The 13,188-nt window shown below is 42.7% G+C and overlaps 1 protein-coding gene across 1 annotated transcript in view; it reads right to left on the reverse strand.

Moving 5' to 3' along the window:
- Positions 1-13,188, reverse strand: part of abcc1 (ATP binding cassette subfamily C member 1 (ABCC1 blood group)) — an 85,956-nt gene that overhangs the window by 20,732 nt on the left and 52,036 nt on the right. Inside the window, exons 20-24 of the mRNA XM_088335098.1 lie at positions 8,697-8,763; positions 7,627-7,753; positions 7,331-7,535; positions 6,596-6,906; positions 5,569-5,768 (exon numbers count right to left, since the gene is read on the reverse strand). Coding sequence (XP_088191224.1) covers positions 5,569-5,768; positions 6,596-6,906; positions 7,331-7,535; positions 7,627-7,753; positions 8,697-8,763 — 910 coding nt within the window. The remainder of the gene's footprint in view (positions 1-5,568; positions 5,769-6,595; positions 6,907-7,330; positions 7,536-7,626; positions 7,754-8,696; positions 8,764-13,188) is intronic.

The following is a 13,188-nucleotide window of genomic DNA, read 5'->3' on the forward strand; positions in this document are numbered from 1 at the left end:
ATAGATGCAGCACTATGAGCTAAGCCACAATCACCTTCAGCAGCTGGAGATTTTCATTCTCATTTTTCTTTCCTGTTTGGAACTTTATGAAAACATGTTTTGTCTTGAGATATATATTGATTTGTTGGCAAGCCTTATTGCTTGTATTCAGGCTTCTTCCGCCTTTTTCATGGCAGAATTCAAGCACTTTCTAAGGCCATTGTTTGGATGTTTCCAGTACCTTCAAAGGAAGAAATTCAGCACGATAAAAATCATGTTTTTTTTGTAGTTGTTGACTTTGATGACTAAAATAAAAACTATCTTGCTGCTAGCATATACTATGTTTGTTTGAGCTGTTCCTATCAATGATATAGGATCTTTGGTGTCAATGAGCTGCTATAAACATGGATTTTGCCATCCTGCTTAAACAGTGCTGTGTCACACTTGTTTACAAACACATACAAATCCAGAGGTGATGGGTAATAATTGAGTCTAATAAAGACAATAAAAGAAATAAAACAGAAAAAGCAGAAAACGGCAATTTATCTTTCAATTTGCTGATGATCTTTTGCTTTTTGTTTTACTTATTTTACTTTATGTTTTTGGGGTGTTTTGTAGAGGATCTATCTCTAAATTGGTTAAAATAGAATTGTAAATTGTATTTTTTGCATTTTATAATTTATAGCATTGAAAAGTAAATATTCTTAACTCCTATTTGTTTTGTGTTGCATTTTCAGCGACGACGAGCTAAAATTGATTAGTATTTTACAATTTTACTGTAGATCTGTGAATATTCAATTCGACATTTTATGTGCTTTTCAGGGATCTCCAGCAAAACATGAAATTACTAATTAGTTGTGATGGCAGATGCAGAGCAAGCACAACTAATATAATCCCCCGAGATCTTTTTATTAGTTGTGATGGCTCCAGCAAGGCAAGACTACATTGCCAAGTGCTGTAAGCACAGCTAATATAATCCCGAGATATTATTATTATTATATCTATCTTCTTCGCCGAAGTTTGGCGGGTAACTCCTCCCAGAGCTTTTGGACCAAAAATTCCGGCCCAACCGGGACTCGTGTGCGACAATATGGATAAGCGATGTATTTTGAGAATCTCCCTTCCGGAATACATTGGCCCATTCAATTCAATGGGTAGCCATGGAAACGAGGGCTTTACCAGAGGTAGTCATAGTAATCAGGGACTGTCCAGGGTGGCTTGAGGGGGCCTTTAACCATGGGTAAATGGTCAAGTCATTTTTATTTGTATTGCCCTTAATCACAAAGAGTCTCAAAGGGCTTCACAGGTTATTACAAATGAGCAGTTTAGGTTATTCATATGCTAGAGTAGAAGTGAGTTGTAAGCTTAGATTTAAACATTTCCACTGAGGTTGCAGATCGGATCTCAGGGGGAAGAGCATTCCACAACACCGATGCCCGGATGGAGAACACTCTCGAACCAGCGGAACACTTCTTGGCTCTTGGGATCACCAGAAGACCGGCTCTCTCAGAACGAAGGCTTCGGGCCGGAACATAGGGGGAAATCAGATCTGAAAGATATGAGGGGGGGAAAGTCCATGTATGATTTTGTATAATAATAAGAGAACCTTGAAATCACATCTTAGACTAACAGGGAGCCAATGCAGGTTAGCCAAAATTGGGGTGATGTGATCGGACTTTTTTGTCCTAGTTAAAAGCCTCGCTGCGGCATTTTGTACCAGCTGAAGACTCTTGATTCTGGACTTCTGGAGACCGGAGAGTAGTGCATTACAGTAATCGAGACGGGAGGTAACAAACGCATGAATTATAATCTCTGCATCCGACTGAGACAGTATAGGACGAATTTTAGCAATGTTACGAAGATGGAAGAAAGCGGTTCTAGTAATTTTCTTCACATGTGTTTGAAAGGACAGATCGGGGTCAAATGTGACACCTACATTTTTAAGTGAGTCACTCTGTGTGATGTGACATTTGTCAATGTTCACAGCAGTTTTAGAGAATAAGTTGCGGCATTTAGATGGACCAATAACTAACATTTCGGTCTTTTCAGAGTTAAGATGCAAGAAATTGGGTGACATCCACTCTTATCTCAGTGAGGCAGGCCTCCAAATTTGCACAGTTTAGTGTGGCAGATTCCTCCATCGGGAGATATAGTTGAGTGTCATCTGCGTAGCAATGGAAACTGATATTATACTTGCGAATAATATCACCTAATGGAAGCATGTAAATGCTGAAGAGAAGGGGGCCAAGCACTGAACCCTGCGGAACACCACAGGTAACACTAAAGGGCTCAGATGTCTCATCTCATCTCATCAGCCGTACCGCTTATCCTCATCAGGGTCGCGGGGGGGCTGGAGCCCATCCCAGCCATCTCCGGGCAGTGGGTAGGGGACACCCTGAACTGGTTGCCAGCCAATCGCAGGGCACACAGGGACAGACAACTCATTCGCTCATTCACACCTAGGGACAATTTGGACCGGCCAATTCACCTGAAATGCATGGTTTTTTTGGAACGTGGGAGGAAACCGGAGTGCCCGGAGGAAACCCACGCAAGCACGGGGAGAACATACAAACTCCGCACAGGAAGTCTGGAGCTGGATTTGAACCCACAACAGGTTCCCATGACATGAACTGTGCCGCACAAGCGCTAACCACTGCGCCGCCGTGCTGCCCTCAGATGTCATTTTGCCATATCTAACACAGTGCGTCCTATCTGAGAGGTAGGATCTGAACCATAAGAGGACGTTTCCTGAGAGACCAATCCATTTTTCCAACCGTTCTAGTAAGATATTATGGTCCACTGTGTCAAAAGCAGCACTAAGGTCCAGAAGCAGCAAAATTGATGAAGCGCCAGAGTCCATTGCCCGTAGGAGATCATTGGTTACCTTAATCAGAGCTGTCTCAGTAGAGTGGTTAGCCCTGAATCCTGATTGCATTGATTCAAAAAGGTTATTCTCGGTTATGAAATCATTCAGCTGCTGTGCCACTACTTTTTCAAGTACTTTAGAAAGAAACGGTAGGTTTGACACAGGTCTATAATTTTATAAGCTTTCTGGATCTTGGTTGGGTCGTTTCAGTGTGGTTTTAATAACGGCGGACTTAAAAGCCGCTGGAATTACACCTGAGGAGAGTGATATGTTTATAATATTTAGAACTGAAGGTGCAAGGACACCAAAAAGACCTATAATAAGTGAACCTGGAAGCGGGTCGAACTGGCAAGTCGTCGGTTTGGCCGTATTGACCATCTGTTTAAGATTATCGAGTGACAGTTCACTAAAACGGGACAAATTCCCTGGACAGCCACCATGTGTCGTGCATCTATAGATTTCAGAGCTTTAGTATGTGTTGTATTAATACTGTCTATAGCAATTTCTTCCTGTATGCCTCGAATCTTCTTAGTAAAGAAAACTATTAAGTCATGGGCTGAATGGGTGGAACTATCTGGGATAGTCTGTTGCCTTGTAGGCAATGCTACAGTGTCGGAAAATGACTTCAGATTTTCTGCATTCTTGTTTAAAGGATCTAGTTTCATCATTAAACCGAGGTGTGCGTCTTTTAGGTCGTGATTTAAGCCGTATGGGCGCTACTGAATCCAGGACACTAGCCGGAGTAGCATTAAACTCATTCATGAGTCGATAGAGCCTTTGTATGAAGGAAAGGACGCAACTGCCCCTGGAAGATCGGAGAGCTCAGAAAATGTGCCAGTGCTTATAATGCGTCCACTAAACCATTCAGCTTTTTTAGTAATACATTTAGCTAGCACCTCGAATGTAACTAAATAATGATCCGAGATAACTAGTACATGGTAACACAGTCATGTTTGAGGTTGAAACTCGAGTCAGAACCAAATCTAGCGTGTTTCCATCTTTATGAGTTGGCAAATCAACAAGTTGGTTAAAACCAAATGTATCAATTAGAGACCGAAACGCAATAGTGAGTGAATTGAGTGGGGAGTTCATATGAATGTTAAAGTCCCCCATAATTATAATTTTGTCTGCATAGGTTACTAGTTCAGACAAAAGTTCAGCAAATTCGTCCAAGAAAGCTGTGTATGGCCCTGGTGCGTGATAGTTACTACATAAATTGACAATAGAGAGCCTCGAACGCCTTGTAATTATTAGAGGTACAAGGAATAAATTTGAGCGTTTTTTTTTTCAGAAATGAGCGCGACACCGCCACCCTTCTTCAAAGGGCGTGATACATGGCTGCTCACATAGTCTTGAGGAGAAGCAGCATTTAGGGGTAAAAACTCATCCGGGCGTAACCAAGTTTCACAGAGACTGATACAGTTAAGTTTATAATCGCGAATAATATTATCAATAAGTAAAGCTTTAGGAGCAAGCGATCTAACATTTAAAAGACCAAATGTTAGCTTTGCTGAATCATTTAACTTAGCTGTAGTCTTTGTCGAGATCATCACAAGATGTCGCCGTTCGGGTGCGTTGGGCTTCAGGCGTCGGTTGACCGGCAAGATCGATGAAGAAATAATGGTTGGATAAGACACATCTTCGTGTCATTCTTGCTCCTTCGACTTCACACGCGTCCCTGCACGACAGCCCCGCTTCTGCTTTCTGTCTTTGCGCCGTCTTTGCCTTTTCTTAGGTGGAGTGGCTAGCCACTGAGAACCCGAGTCCCTTTGAAGCCCGTCCGGGATATCATGGGTGGTATAAAAGGTGCCCGAAGAGTCGAGATTTAGACGCCCACCCAATAGAGTTCCTCCCGACTATAAGTCTTATTGGCCACGCATGTGTCCAAAAAAGAAAGCAGAACGATAGTGAATAGCAGGTTAGCCGGATAGCAACTAGCCGCCGCAACGTTAACACGCGCCGCCATGTTGTTTATGTTTATGTTTGTGGTGAATTCCAAAGAGTGGATGCTAGCGAGAGGATGCTAACAGCTATGTGCGCTGCTAGCAAAGTGTTGGGCTGTTAGCGCAAGCTAGCTGAGTCCCTCCACAGAACCAAGTAAAAAATTACAAATACATCTGAGTTAAAAACTTTATGCTAACTCAAAATGCTAACAACTCAATGCTACCGGTTCTCTACCAACATCTGCCAGATGCCATCACAATTCTTACAATTGCCGCGGGAATTGTCTAGTTACTAAATAATTTGGTGAATAACGTTTTGTTATTATTGATAATATATCATAAAAAAATTAATTATTCGAGGAGCCGTTTGGGAGCTGAAAAGGGTTTGTTGCTGTTCTCAATGAGCAGAGCCAGAAAAGACGCTTTTCTTAACAGAGCAGTCCCCTTTGGTGCGACCAGTCGGAGGCGGTGAGGCTTCACATAACAACGGCATAATGACAAGCCAATTAAAGTAGGCGTGTCGGCATCATTTTTACCCACTTAAAAATAAAACCGTCTTCGTTTAGTACGTGGTCAATAAAGTCAGACTGCCAAAGAACATGTCTATGGCAACAATTACAAGCATTTTCAACCATTTCACCCAGAATTCAAGCATTTTCCTGACCTTGAAAACAACATTAACATTCAAGCATTTTGAAGGATTAAAGCACCCGTACAAACCCTGTACATCATAACAATGTTCACCATTTGAGGGACGGAGCTAAAGAAATTCCTTCCAACCTGTTGGCGACAATGCTTGGGTAGTAGGCCTCCTGGTTATGGTCAACCCTTCGATCGCTCTCTCTTATAAAGCGCTCCTGTTCACCAAAAGCTCTGATGACGGATGTGCCCAAAAGCGTTTCATTAAAGTGAGTGTAGATGGGTGAACGTCTGACAGACTCCAAGCGTTTCAACTGGCGTGATGATGCCACATAAAGTCTCTGAAAAAATAGACGGTAAAGAGTAAAATAAAAATAAAATATTGAAGATAAGACGTTTTAGATAGCATGACCAGAAATACCACTGAAACATGAACGACAAAGTAATAAAATTATGAGGTATATCAGGGATCGGGAACCTATGGCTAGCGACCCATACATGGCTCATTGATAAATTGCTGCTTTTGCAAATTCCACCGTAGCGTTCCAATTCTGGTGAGCTCAATGTTGGGTTTGGTGCATGCATAGCTGAAGCTACTCTTGTTATGCTAGTCGTTTGGGACAGAATATGAAGGGCACAGTTTTACCTATAGTTTACAGTCAAGGTATCACACAAACAACCCCATTTTGGCTGTACGTTGCTCAGAAATCCTTTGCTCCCCTTTCTCTTACAACCGTCCACTGCGTTGAAGGATAATACATCTATCAACTCTTGTTTGCAGTTTTTTGTGACATATTTACACAAGAAGTCTGCTTACACCTTTTTTGAAACCATTATTAAAAGAAATGAAGGTCAATATGAGCCTCAATGATCTTAAGTAATTGTGGGAGGCATATTTATAAAGTGGCATATTTGCTGATATGGGACACAGATTCTAGTATTGTTATTATTTTATAAATTTTATCAAAACACCCAATGCGCTAAAAAAAATGATTTCGTCTGGAGAGCGGGTTTGGTAATTTGCTTAATTGTGTCTTAAAATATACGGAACGGCTCTTTCTATCGCTCAAAATAAAAACAATCCCAATATTTTGCCATTATGGCTCTTTGGGTCAAAAATGTACCCGACCCCTTAGCTACATCAATATGTGCTGTCTGAAAAACCAACCTGTACAAAAAAGTAGAGCACACCAAGGAAAGGAATGATGATTGCCACATACGGTGTCGCGATCAAGATGATTATGCAAGCACATATCACATTGAACATGGAGCCCATGAACATTTTAAGAATACTGGGGATCACTGTGTCAATGGTGTCCATCTCCTTGGCAAAGCGGTTGACAAGATTACCGCTGGGGGTTCGTTCAAAGAAGGATATGGGTGAACGGAGGACATCATAGAGCATGGACTGATGAAGACCGCGAGATGCCAGAATTCCACCAATGGACATGGCCAGGGAGTAACCAAAGACTGCAACCCCTACAACACAACATCGGGATTTATATGGTGAAATAGTAAATTGATTTAACGTATAAAATCCTTACTCCCATATGCTATTTGGTGCTCAAATAGCGTGACATAATATCATGTCATCCATTTATACACCAATATTTTGGCTGCCAACACAAAGTAATGCCAGACCCATTTGGAGTAAGTCAATGTGCTGTACATAGTCTAACTAAAAGGACACAGACATGGTTGCCAGCTCAGGAGATGGATCTACAACCTTTTAGGAGGCAAACACTACCATGTGGTGAAGTATATTTTCACAAACATTCTAATACAAATTAATGCCTATGTAATGTAGTGAGATGAATGATCTAAAACATATTTAGCAGGCATAAATCAAGGAAGGTCAAGACTAGACACCAACATTTAACACAAATAAACAAAATATCCTTACCCTGGGACAGGCCAAGAGCACCATATACCCCCAATCTCATATCTCTTTTCGGTTGTGTGCCATTTACGACAGGGTCATCAGTCCAGAGACTGAGCCAATAATTGGAGAGCAGAGAAAGCAAGTTATGAGCCAAAAACAGGAATAGAGCAATGCAGGACAGTATACCGATCGCCTTAAAATAGGCCCAGAACACGGACAGCTGGACCTATGATAAAACGAGACATAATATTAAGTTGAGTGTTTACATAACCAAACAGAGCAATAATTGGTAGCAGTGATGACATTTGTCAACAGACCCGTCCAGTCTTAGCTTTGTCAGCCTCTGTTAGTTTGCCAGCATCTGTGTCCTTTGTCTTTTTCATGAGCTCTTCCTTCTCCTTACTTGACTGTGAGAGTTTGGAAGTACTGCCACTTTGATGAGGGCTTAAAAAATGCAATATTTAAAAGACAACATTAGGTTACGGATACTTTAGTTGTCAGAAAATTTAACAAATGGACCAATGTTCTTTGTCAGAAAAGATTCGGGACTGATTTGAGAAAAAAACACAGTAAAAGCCTTCCATTGTAGGTTGCTGGTTAAAATGATTTGGTTTCAACTTTTTGGGTTAAAATCTTGCTTATCAGGCGAAAATACCAGTATGCACCGAATTCTGCTACTGAGCTCACTTATGTTAGGTAAACTGCTTGTTTTCAGTTTGTCTTGTGTTGTAGCGACATCAGGTGTTTCCTTGTGGATTCATGCAGTTCAAATTAATGTATAAAATGCTATCCTCATTATGTTGCTCTGGTTTACAGGGTTTAACTACCTTAGGGATCTGTTACCATATGAGCACAGCTCCAAAATCCTATTTATATTACACTGGTTTATTTGTATTGTTTAGTTTTTAAAATGAGTTTAAAGATGGTGATTTTTTCTTTGTAATCAACGTTAAAGAGAATTATTGTATCCAATTTCAATTGTCTTGAGTGTATTTTCTTTCTAATAAAAATGGGAAAGACTATAGTTAAATGGTTTGACCTGCATGACGTGTTAGGAGTATCCTTCATATAATATGCAATATCAGATAACAAATTCAAGTTTAGGTAAGGGAAGAGGCTAGTTGGTGGCTATTCTCTAACCAGTTTTAAATGAGTAGATTAATTGCTCAAGATTTGTATTGTTTTAAGATTATTCTTATTGGAATGTTGAAGAAGCTTTTATTTGTGAAGCAAAATCTAACCTCTTCCTCCCTGAATAAATAACCCTATACAATACATTGAAACATGTTTTTGTGACAAAAGCACAGACAAGATCCACATTCACGAGGAACTAAATAAAAAAAATAAACTAACAATTGCGTTTAACACTTTGATCAGTTATTCTCACCCAGCAAGAACAGTCACACTGCCATTCTCCATTCCTTTGGTTATCATGTTCTTCTTGGATTCAAAATCTAGGAAAGGGAAACAAGGCAAAGCTGAATCATAATCCAATGTAGGCTCATTAGCTGTAAAATATGAACAATTTACATTCCAGGAACAATAAATCTAACAGATTACCTTTTGCAGTCAAAATATCTAATAAGTGACTTCTGTTCAATGCCAGTCACAAACAAATCTGATGACGCATAGATTTACTTAAACTTTAAGGTCATCACATAATTTCAAACTAGTTATTTCACTTGAAAGAAACATCTCCTGGATGCAACTGGGACGCATCATCAGGGATGTCTCCTGGGTTCATTGAGTGTTTCAGGTCTCGCAACATCAGACACTCTCGCCCAGGTGACCCAGCCGAGGTTGAACATGCCTCAACTTGCATCCCAGTAGCAGCCCACGGATCTGCCCTTTTGAGCCAAAGCCACCTAGTGGCTTTTTCTGCAGCTTCACTAGCGATTTAATGACTTTCTTCTTGGCTGCCTCTGTCACACCCAACCGTCCTAGGACTTTGCAGTAGGATAGTCCAGCAAAACCCCTGCTCCCTGCTTCCGGAGTCCGACTGCCCTGCTCACCCGCTCTTCCTTCACACCTACTCGGACCTCTTCCAGGAGAAGATGGTGTCTCTCCTTCCCTTGGGCTCGACTCACTTTGGTCTTTGGAAAGAAGCCCAGACCTGCTCTCCCCAATGCCACCTCCACTTCCTTCTGAGCTATCCACTTCCTTCCGGTTCTTACTTCAACCCCAGCTGATGACACCTTGCAGTCCTTGAAATCCCTATACTGAAGAGCCTCTCTAGTACGCGCCACCTTGAACTCCCCAGTGAGGCCGCTGAAGGGTAGCTGGACGGTATTGGTTGTCTCGTACAAAGCAGCGCTGGTAAGGCTGCGGGGAAGTCCCAGCCACTTCCGGAGAAAGCCAATGATCTTCCTTTCGAGGATCTCCACAGATGATAGCGGTATTGCATAGACCAAGAGTGGCCACAAGACTCTGGGAAGAATAGAGTGCTGGTAGATCCAGGCTTTAAATCTACCAGGCAGGTCGGACTTGTTCACCTTGGTGAGCCACATTGCCAGTTGTTTAACAGACTCTTGGATGGCAGCAGTCTTTCAGAGTTGAGTCATAGAATTTCCCCAGGCTCTTAAGTGGTTGTTGCGAAATGGTTGGGATCTCAGTTCCAGAGATCGAGAACCTGAATTTATCCACCACCTTTCCCTTCTTCAGAACCATGGATCTTGACTTTGAGGGCTTGAAGCTCATCCTCACCCATGTGATGAGTCTCTCCAATCCCTGCAGGGCCCATCCACTCCCAAGGAGAGATGTTGTGGTGATGGTAAAGCCATCCATATATGCTCTTATGGGAGGCTGGTGAATAACAGGGGGGCTGTACATCGGACACTGTGGTTAGCAGCACAGGATCTCCGCAGGGGACCGTTCTCTCTCCGTTCCTATTCACTCTATATACATCGGACTTTAAGTACAACTCTGAGGCCTGCCATGTGCAAAAGTTTGCCGACGACACTGCGATCGTGGGATGTATCAGAGACGGGCAGGAGGAGGAGTACAGGAAATTGATTCAGGACTTTGTCCGATGGAGCGACGCAAACCACCTGCACCTAAACACCACCAAGACCAGAGAGATGGTGGTGGACTTCAGGAGAACCAGAACTCACCCGGTTCCTGTAACCATCAAGGGAGAATGTGTAGAATTTGTCCAGACCTACAAATACCTGGGTGTGCAGCTGGACAACAAACTGGACTGGTCTGCCAACACAGAAGCTCTATGTAGGAAAGGCCAAAGCCGACTTTACTTCCTCAGAAGGCTGGCCTCCTTCAACATCTGCAAAAAGCTTCTTCTATGCGGCAGCGTGTTGGGGAGGCAGCGTCAAGAAGAAGGATGCCTCTCGTCTCAATAAACTGGCTAGGAAAGCGAGCTCTGTTGTGGGCAAAGAGCTGGACAGCCTAACAACAGTAGCTGAGAGACGAGCACTGAAAAAGCTGAGGTCAATCATGGACAATCCATCGCATCCACTACACAGCATTATCTACAGACAGAAGAGCAGTTTCAGCGACAGACTGCTGTCACTGTCTTGTACTACGGACAGACTGAAGAGATATTTTCTTCCTCATGCCATGAGGCTCTTTAACTCCACCCGGCAGAGTAAAGGCCCACATTAAACCACACCACCTACATTGGATATTACCGAATCTTACTGCAATATGTATTCTGTGTAGCACTATTTAGTTATTCTAAATAACACGCTACAGTGGGCATTTGCACGTCACACTGGGTATTTGTATATTGTATTCTTTTGGCTTTATTATTGTACTGTTCTCAGCGAAGGGATGCTGCTGGAAATGTGAATTTCCCTTTGGGGATGAATAAAGTATCTATCTATCTATCTATCTATCTAACTGATTTGGATATTGGCGCTCTGCATTCCACATCTGCAGCTTTGACTACCATGTTCATTCCCAAAGCAAAAAGGGTAACGGATATGGTACAACCCGTTATTATCCCTTTCCGAAGGTGATGCCAGTCTGATGTTACTGACCCGAAAGTGAACCTAAGCCTGAAGTTGTCATAATAATCCAGGATCTGGAGCTTGATCTTGTTAGGAATGTGGTGGAGTTGTCGTGCAAGCTCAACTAGTTTGTGTGGAATGGACCCGTAGGTGTTAGTCAGGTCCAACCACAACACAGCAAGGTCTCCTCTGTTCTCGTGGGCTTCTCTGATAAGCTGTGTGACTAACGTAGTGTGCTCCAGGCAACCAGAAGCTCCAGGAATCCCAGCCTTCTGGTAGGAAGTGTCGATGTAGTTGTTCTTGAGGAGGAACTCTGTCACTCTTCGGGAGACAATGCTAAAGAACACCTTCCACACTCAATAGTGAGATTGTACGAAACTGGCTGATATTTTTCGAGTCCTCCTCCTTGGGAATCCAAACTCCCTTAGCACACCTTCACAGCTTGGCCACCCTCCCTCTACGCCTGATCACTTTTAAAGTTTTTCACAGGTGCCGGAAAAGCACTGGGCAACGCTTGAAGACAGGGTACACCCTGGGGCCCGGTGCAGATGCTCACCTGGCTGCCTTGATAACTTCTTCAACTGCCTTCGACACGGCTCAGACACCTTTAAGTCCTCTGTAGGTGGGGCTGGGGTAATGAGAGCTTTGTTGGGACCTAGCTCTTTTTCCCTCATTGGGTCGGTCAATGTGTTCTCGAGGAAGCGGTTCAATTCCTCTCTTGAACACTCAAGCCGGCCACTTCGCTTGTCCCCAAGCAACTGCTTAGCAAAATGGAAGGGATTAGCAATGAAGGCCGTCTCCTGTGCCCCTCTGCTCTGCGTAGAGTTGTCAGCTTCTTCCGCAGGGTCTTACGCAGTTCTGCCAGCGGTTGCTTCTCCTCTTCAGCGGCTCTCTTGAACAGTTTCTTGAGGGTTCGGAGCTCCTGGCGCAGTTGATGCATTTTTGTGGCTCTGCGGTTCATGGTGTTGGGGGTGGTCTTGGTGGTGCCCTCTTCAGTCCAGCCAAATCTCTCTGGGCCATAGCTGGCGATTATGGTGGTCATCGCTTGGAGTCTGCTGTCAACGTTTCCTTTGGCTGTGGCTTGGATGATTTTTGACATGTCCTCATCAAACTGCTGCCACCTGCTCCTTTTGTTCGCCGGAGGCCATTTAATCTGCTGCCGTGGAACTACTCTGCTGGGGTTGGGAGACTTTGGCACATGGAGGAACTAGGATCTGTGGGTTGCCTCCTGTCCGGGCTCCTCCTGCCTCTTACCTGGTCCTGTGCGTTGTATCACGCTCTCCCGTTCCAAACATTTCATTCTGGCCTGATGGATTTTTACGCCGCGGTCATAACAGATTTAACATTTGAAAAAAAAAAAAAAAACCCATCACCTTGAGATCGCAACAGCTTCTAATCCTTTTACTATCCATTTCTAAATTGTTAGAGGAGAATCCTGAAAAAAAGAAAGAAAAATGCTCTAGCGACTAATTTAACAAAAGAATAGTTTTATGGGTAAATCTGAACTTTATGAGCTTGTATGATGATTTTGTAGGTAACTAGAAACTGCAGCCTTCCATATCTATTTAAATCAAGTGTGTGAAAGTATTTTAGAAGCATGATCCAAGCATATTCCACTGGAGTCATTTTATTTTGACTTTATCGTGCATGATTAATTAGTTTTATCAAGGATTGCTTTTCTACACGAGGATGATTGTGATTCTATAATTCTATTGCCTTTTGACATTTCTAAGCCAACAAGGTGTTTCTAAGTACTTTTAAAGTTTTTTTTCCCTAGGCGAAGGGAACAATTTCTTAGTGATTACAGACAAGATTTGAGTAGCTGTATGACGTCCATTTAGACCAATCATGTCAAAAGTTACGGGGCGGCATCTTATTTTTATCGAACCCGCGGCATCTGTCAAAAAATTAACAATA

The sequence above is a fragment of the Urocampus carinirostris genome, chromosome 1 (assembly GCF_059441175.1).
Source record: "Urocampus carinirostris isolate Australia breed hairy pipefish chromosome 1, RoL_Ucar_1.0, whole genome shotgun sequence".
NCBI lineage: Eukaryota > Metazoa > Chordata > Actinopteri > Syngnathiformes > Syngnathidae > Urocampus > Urocampus carinirostris.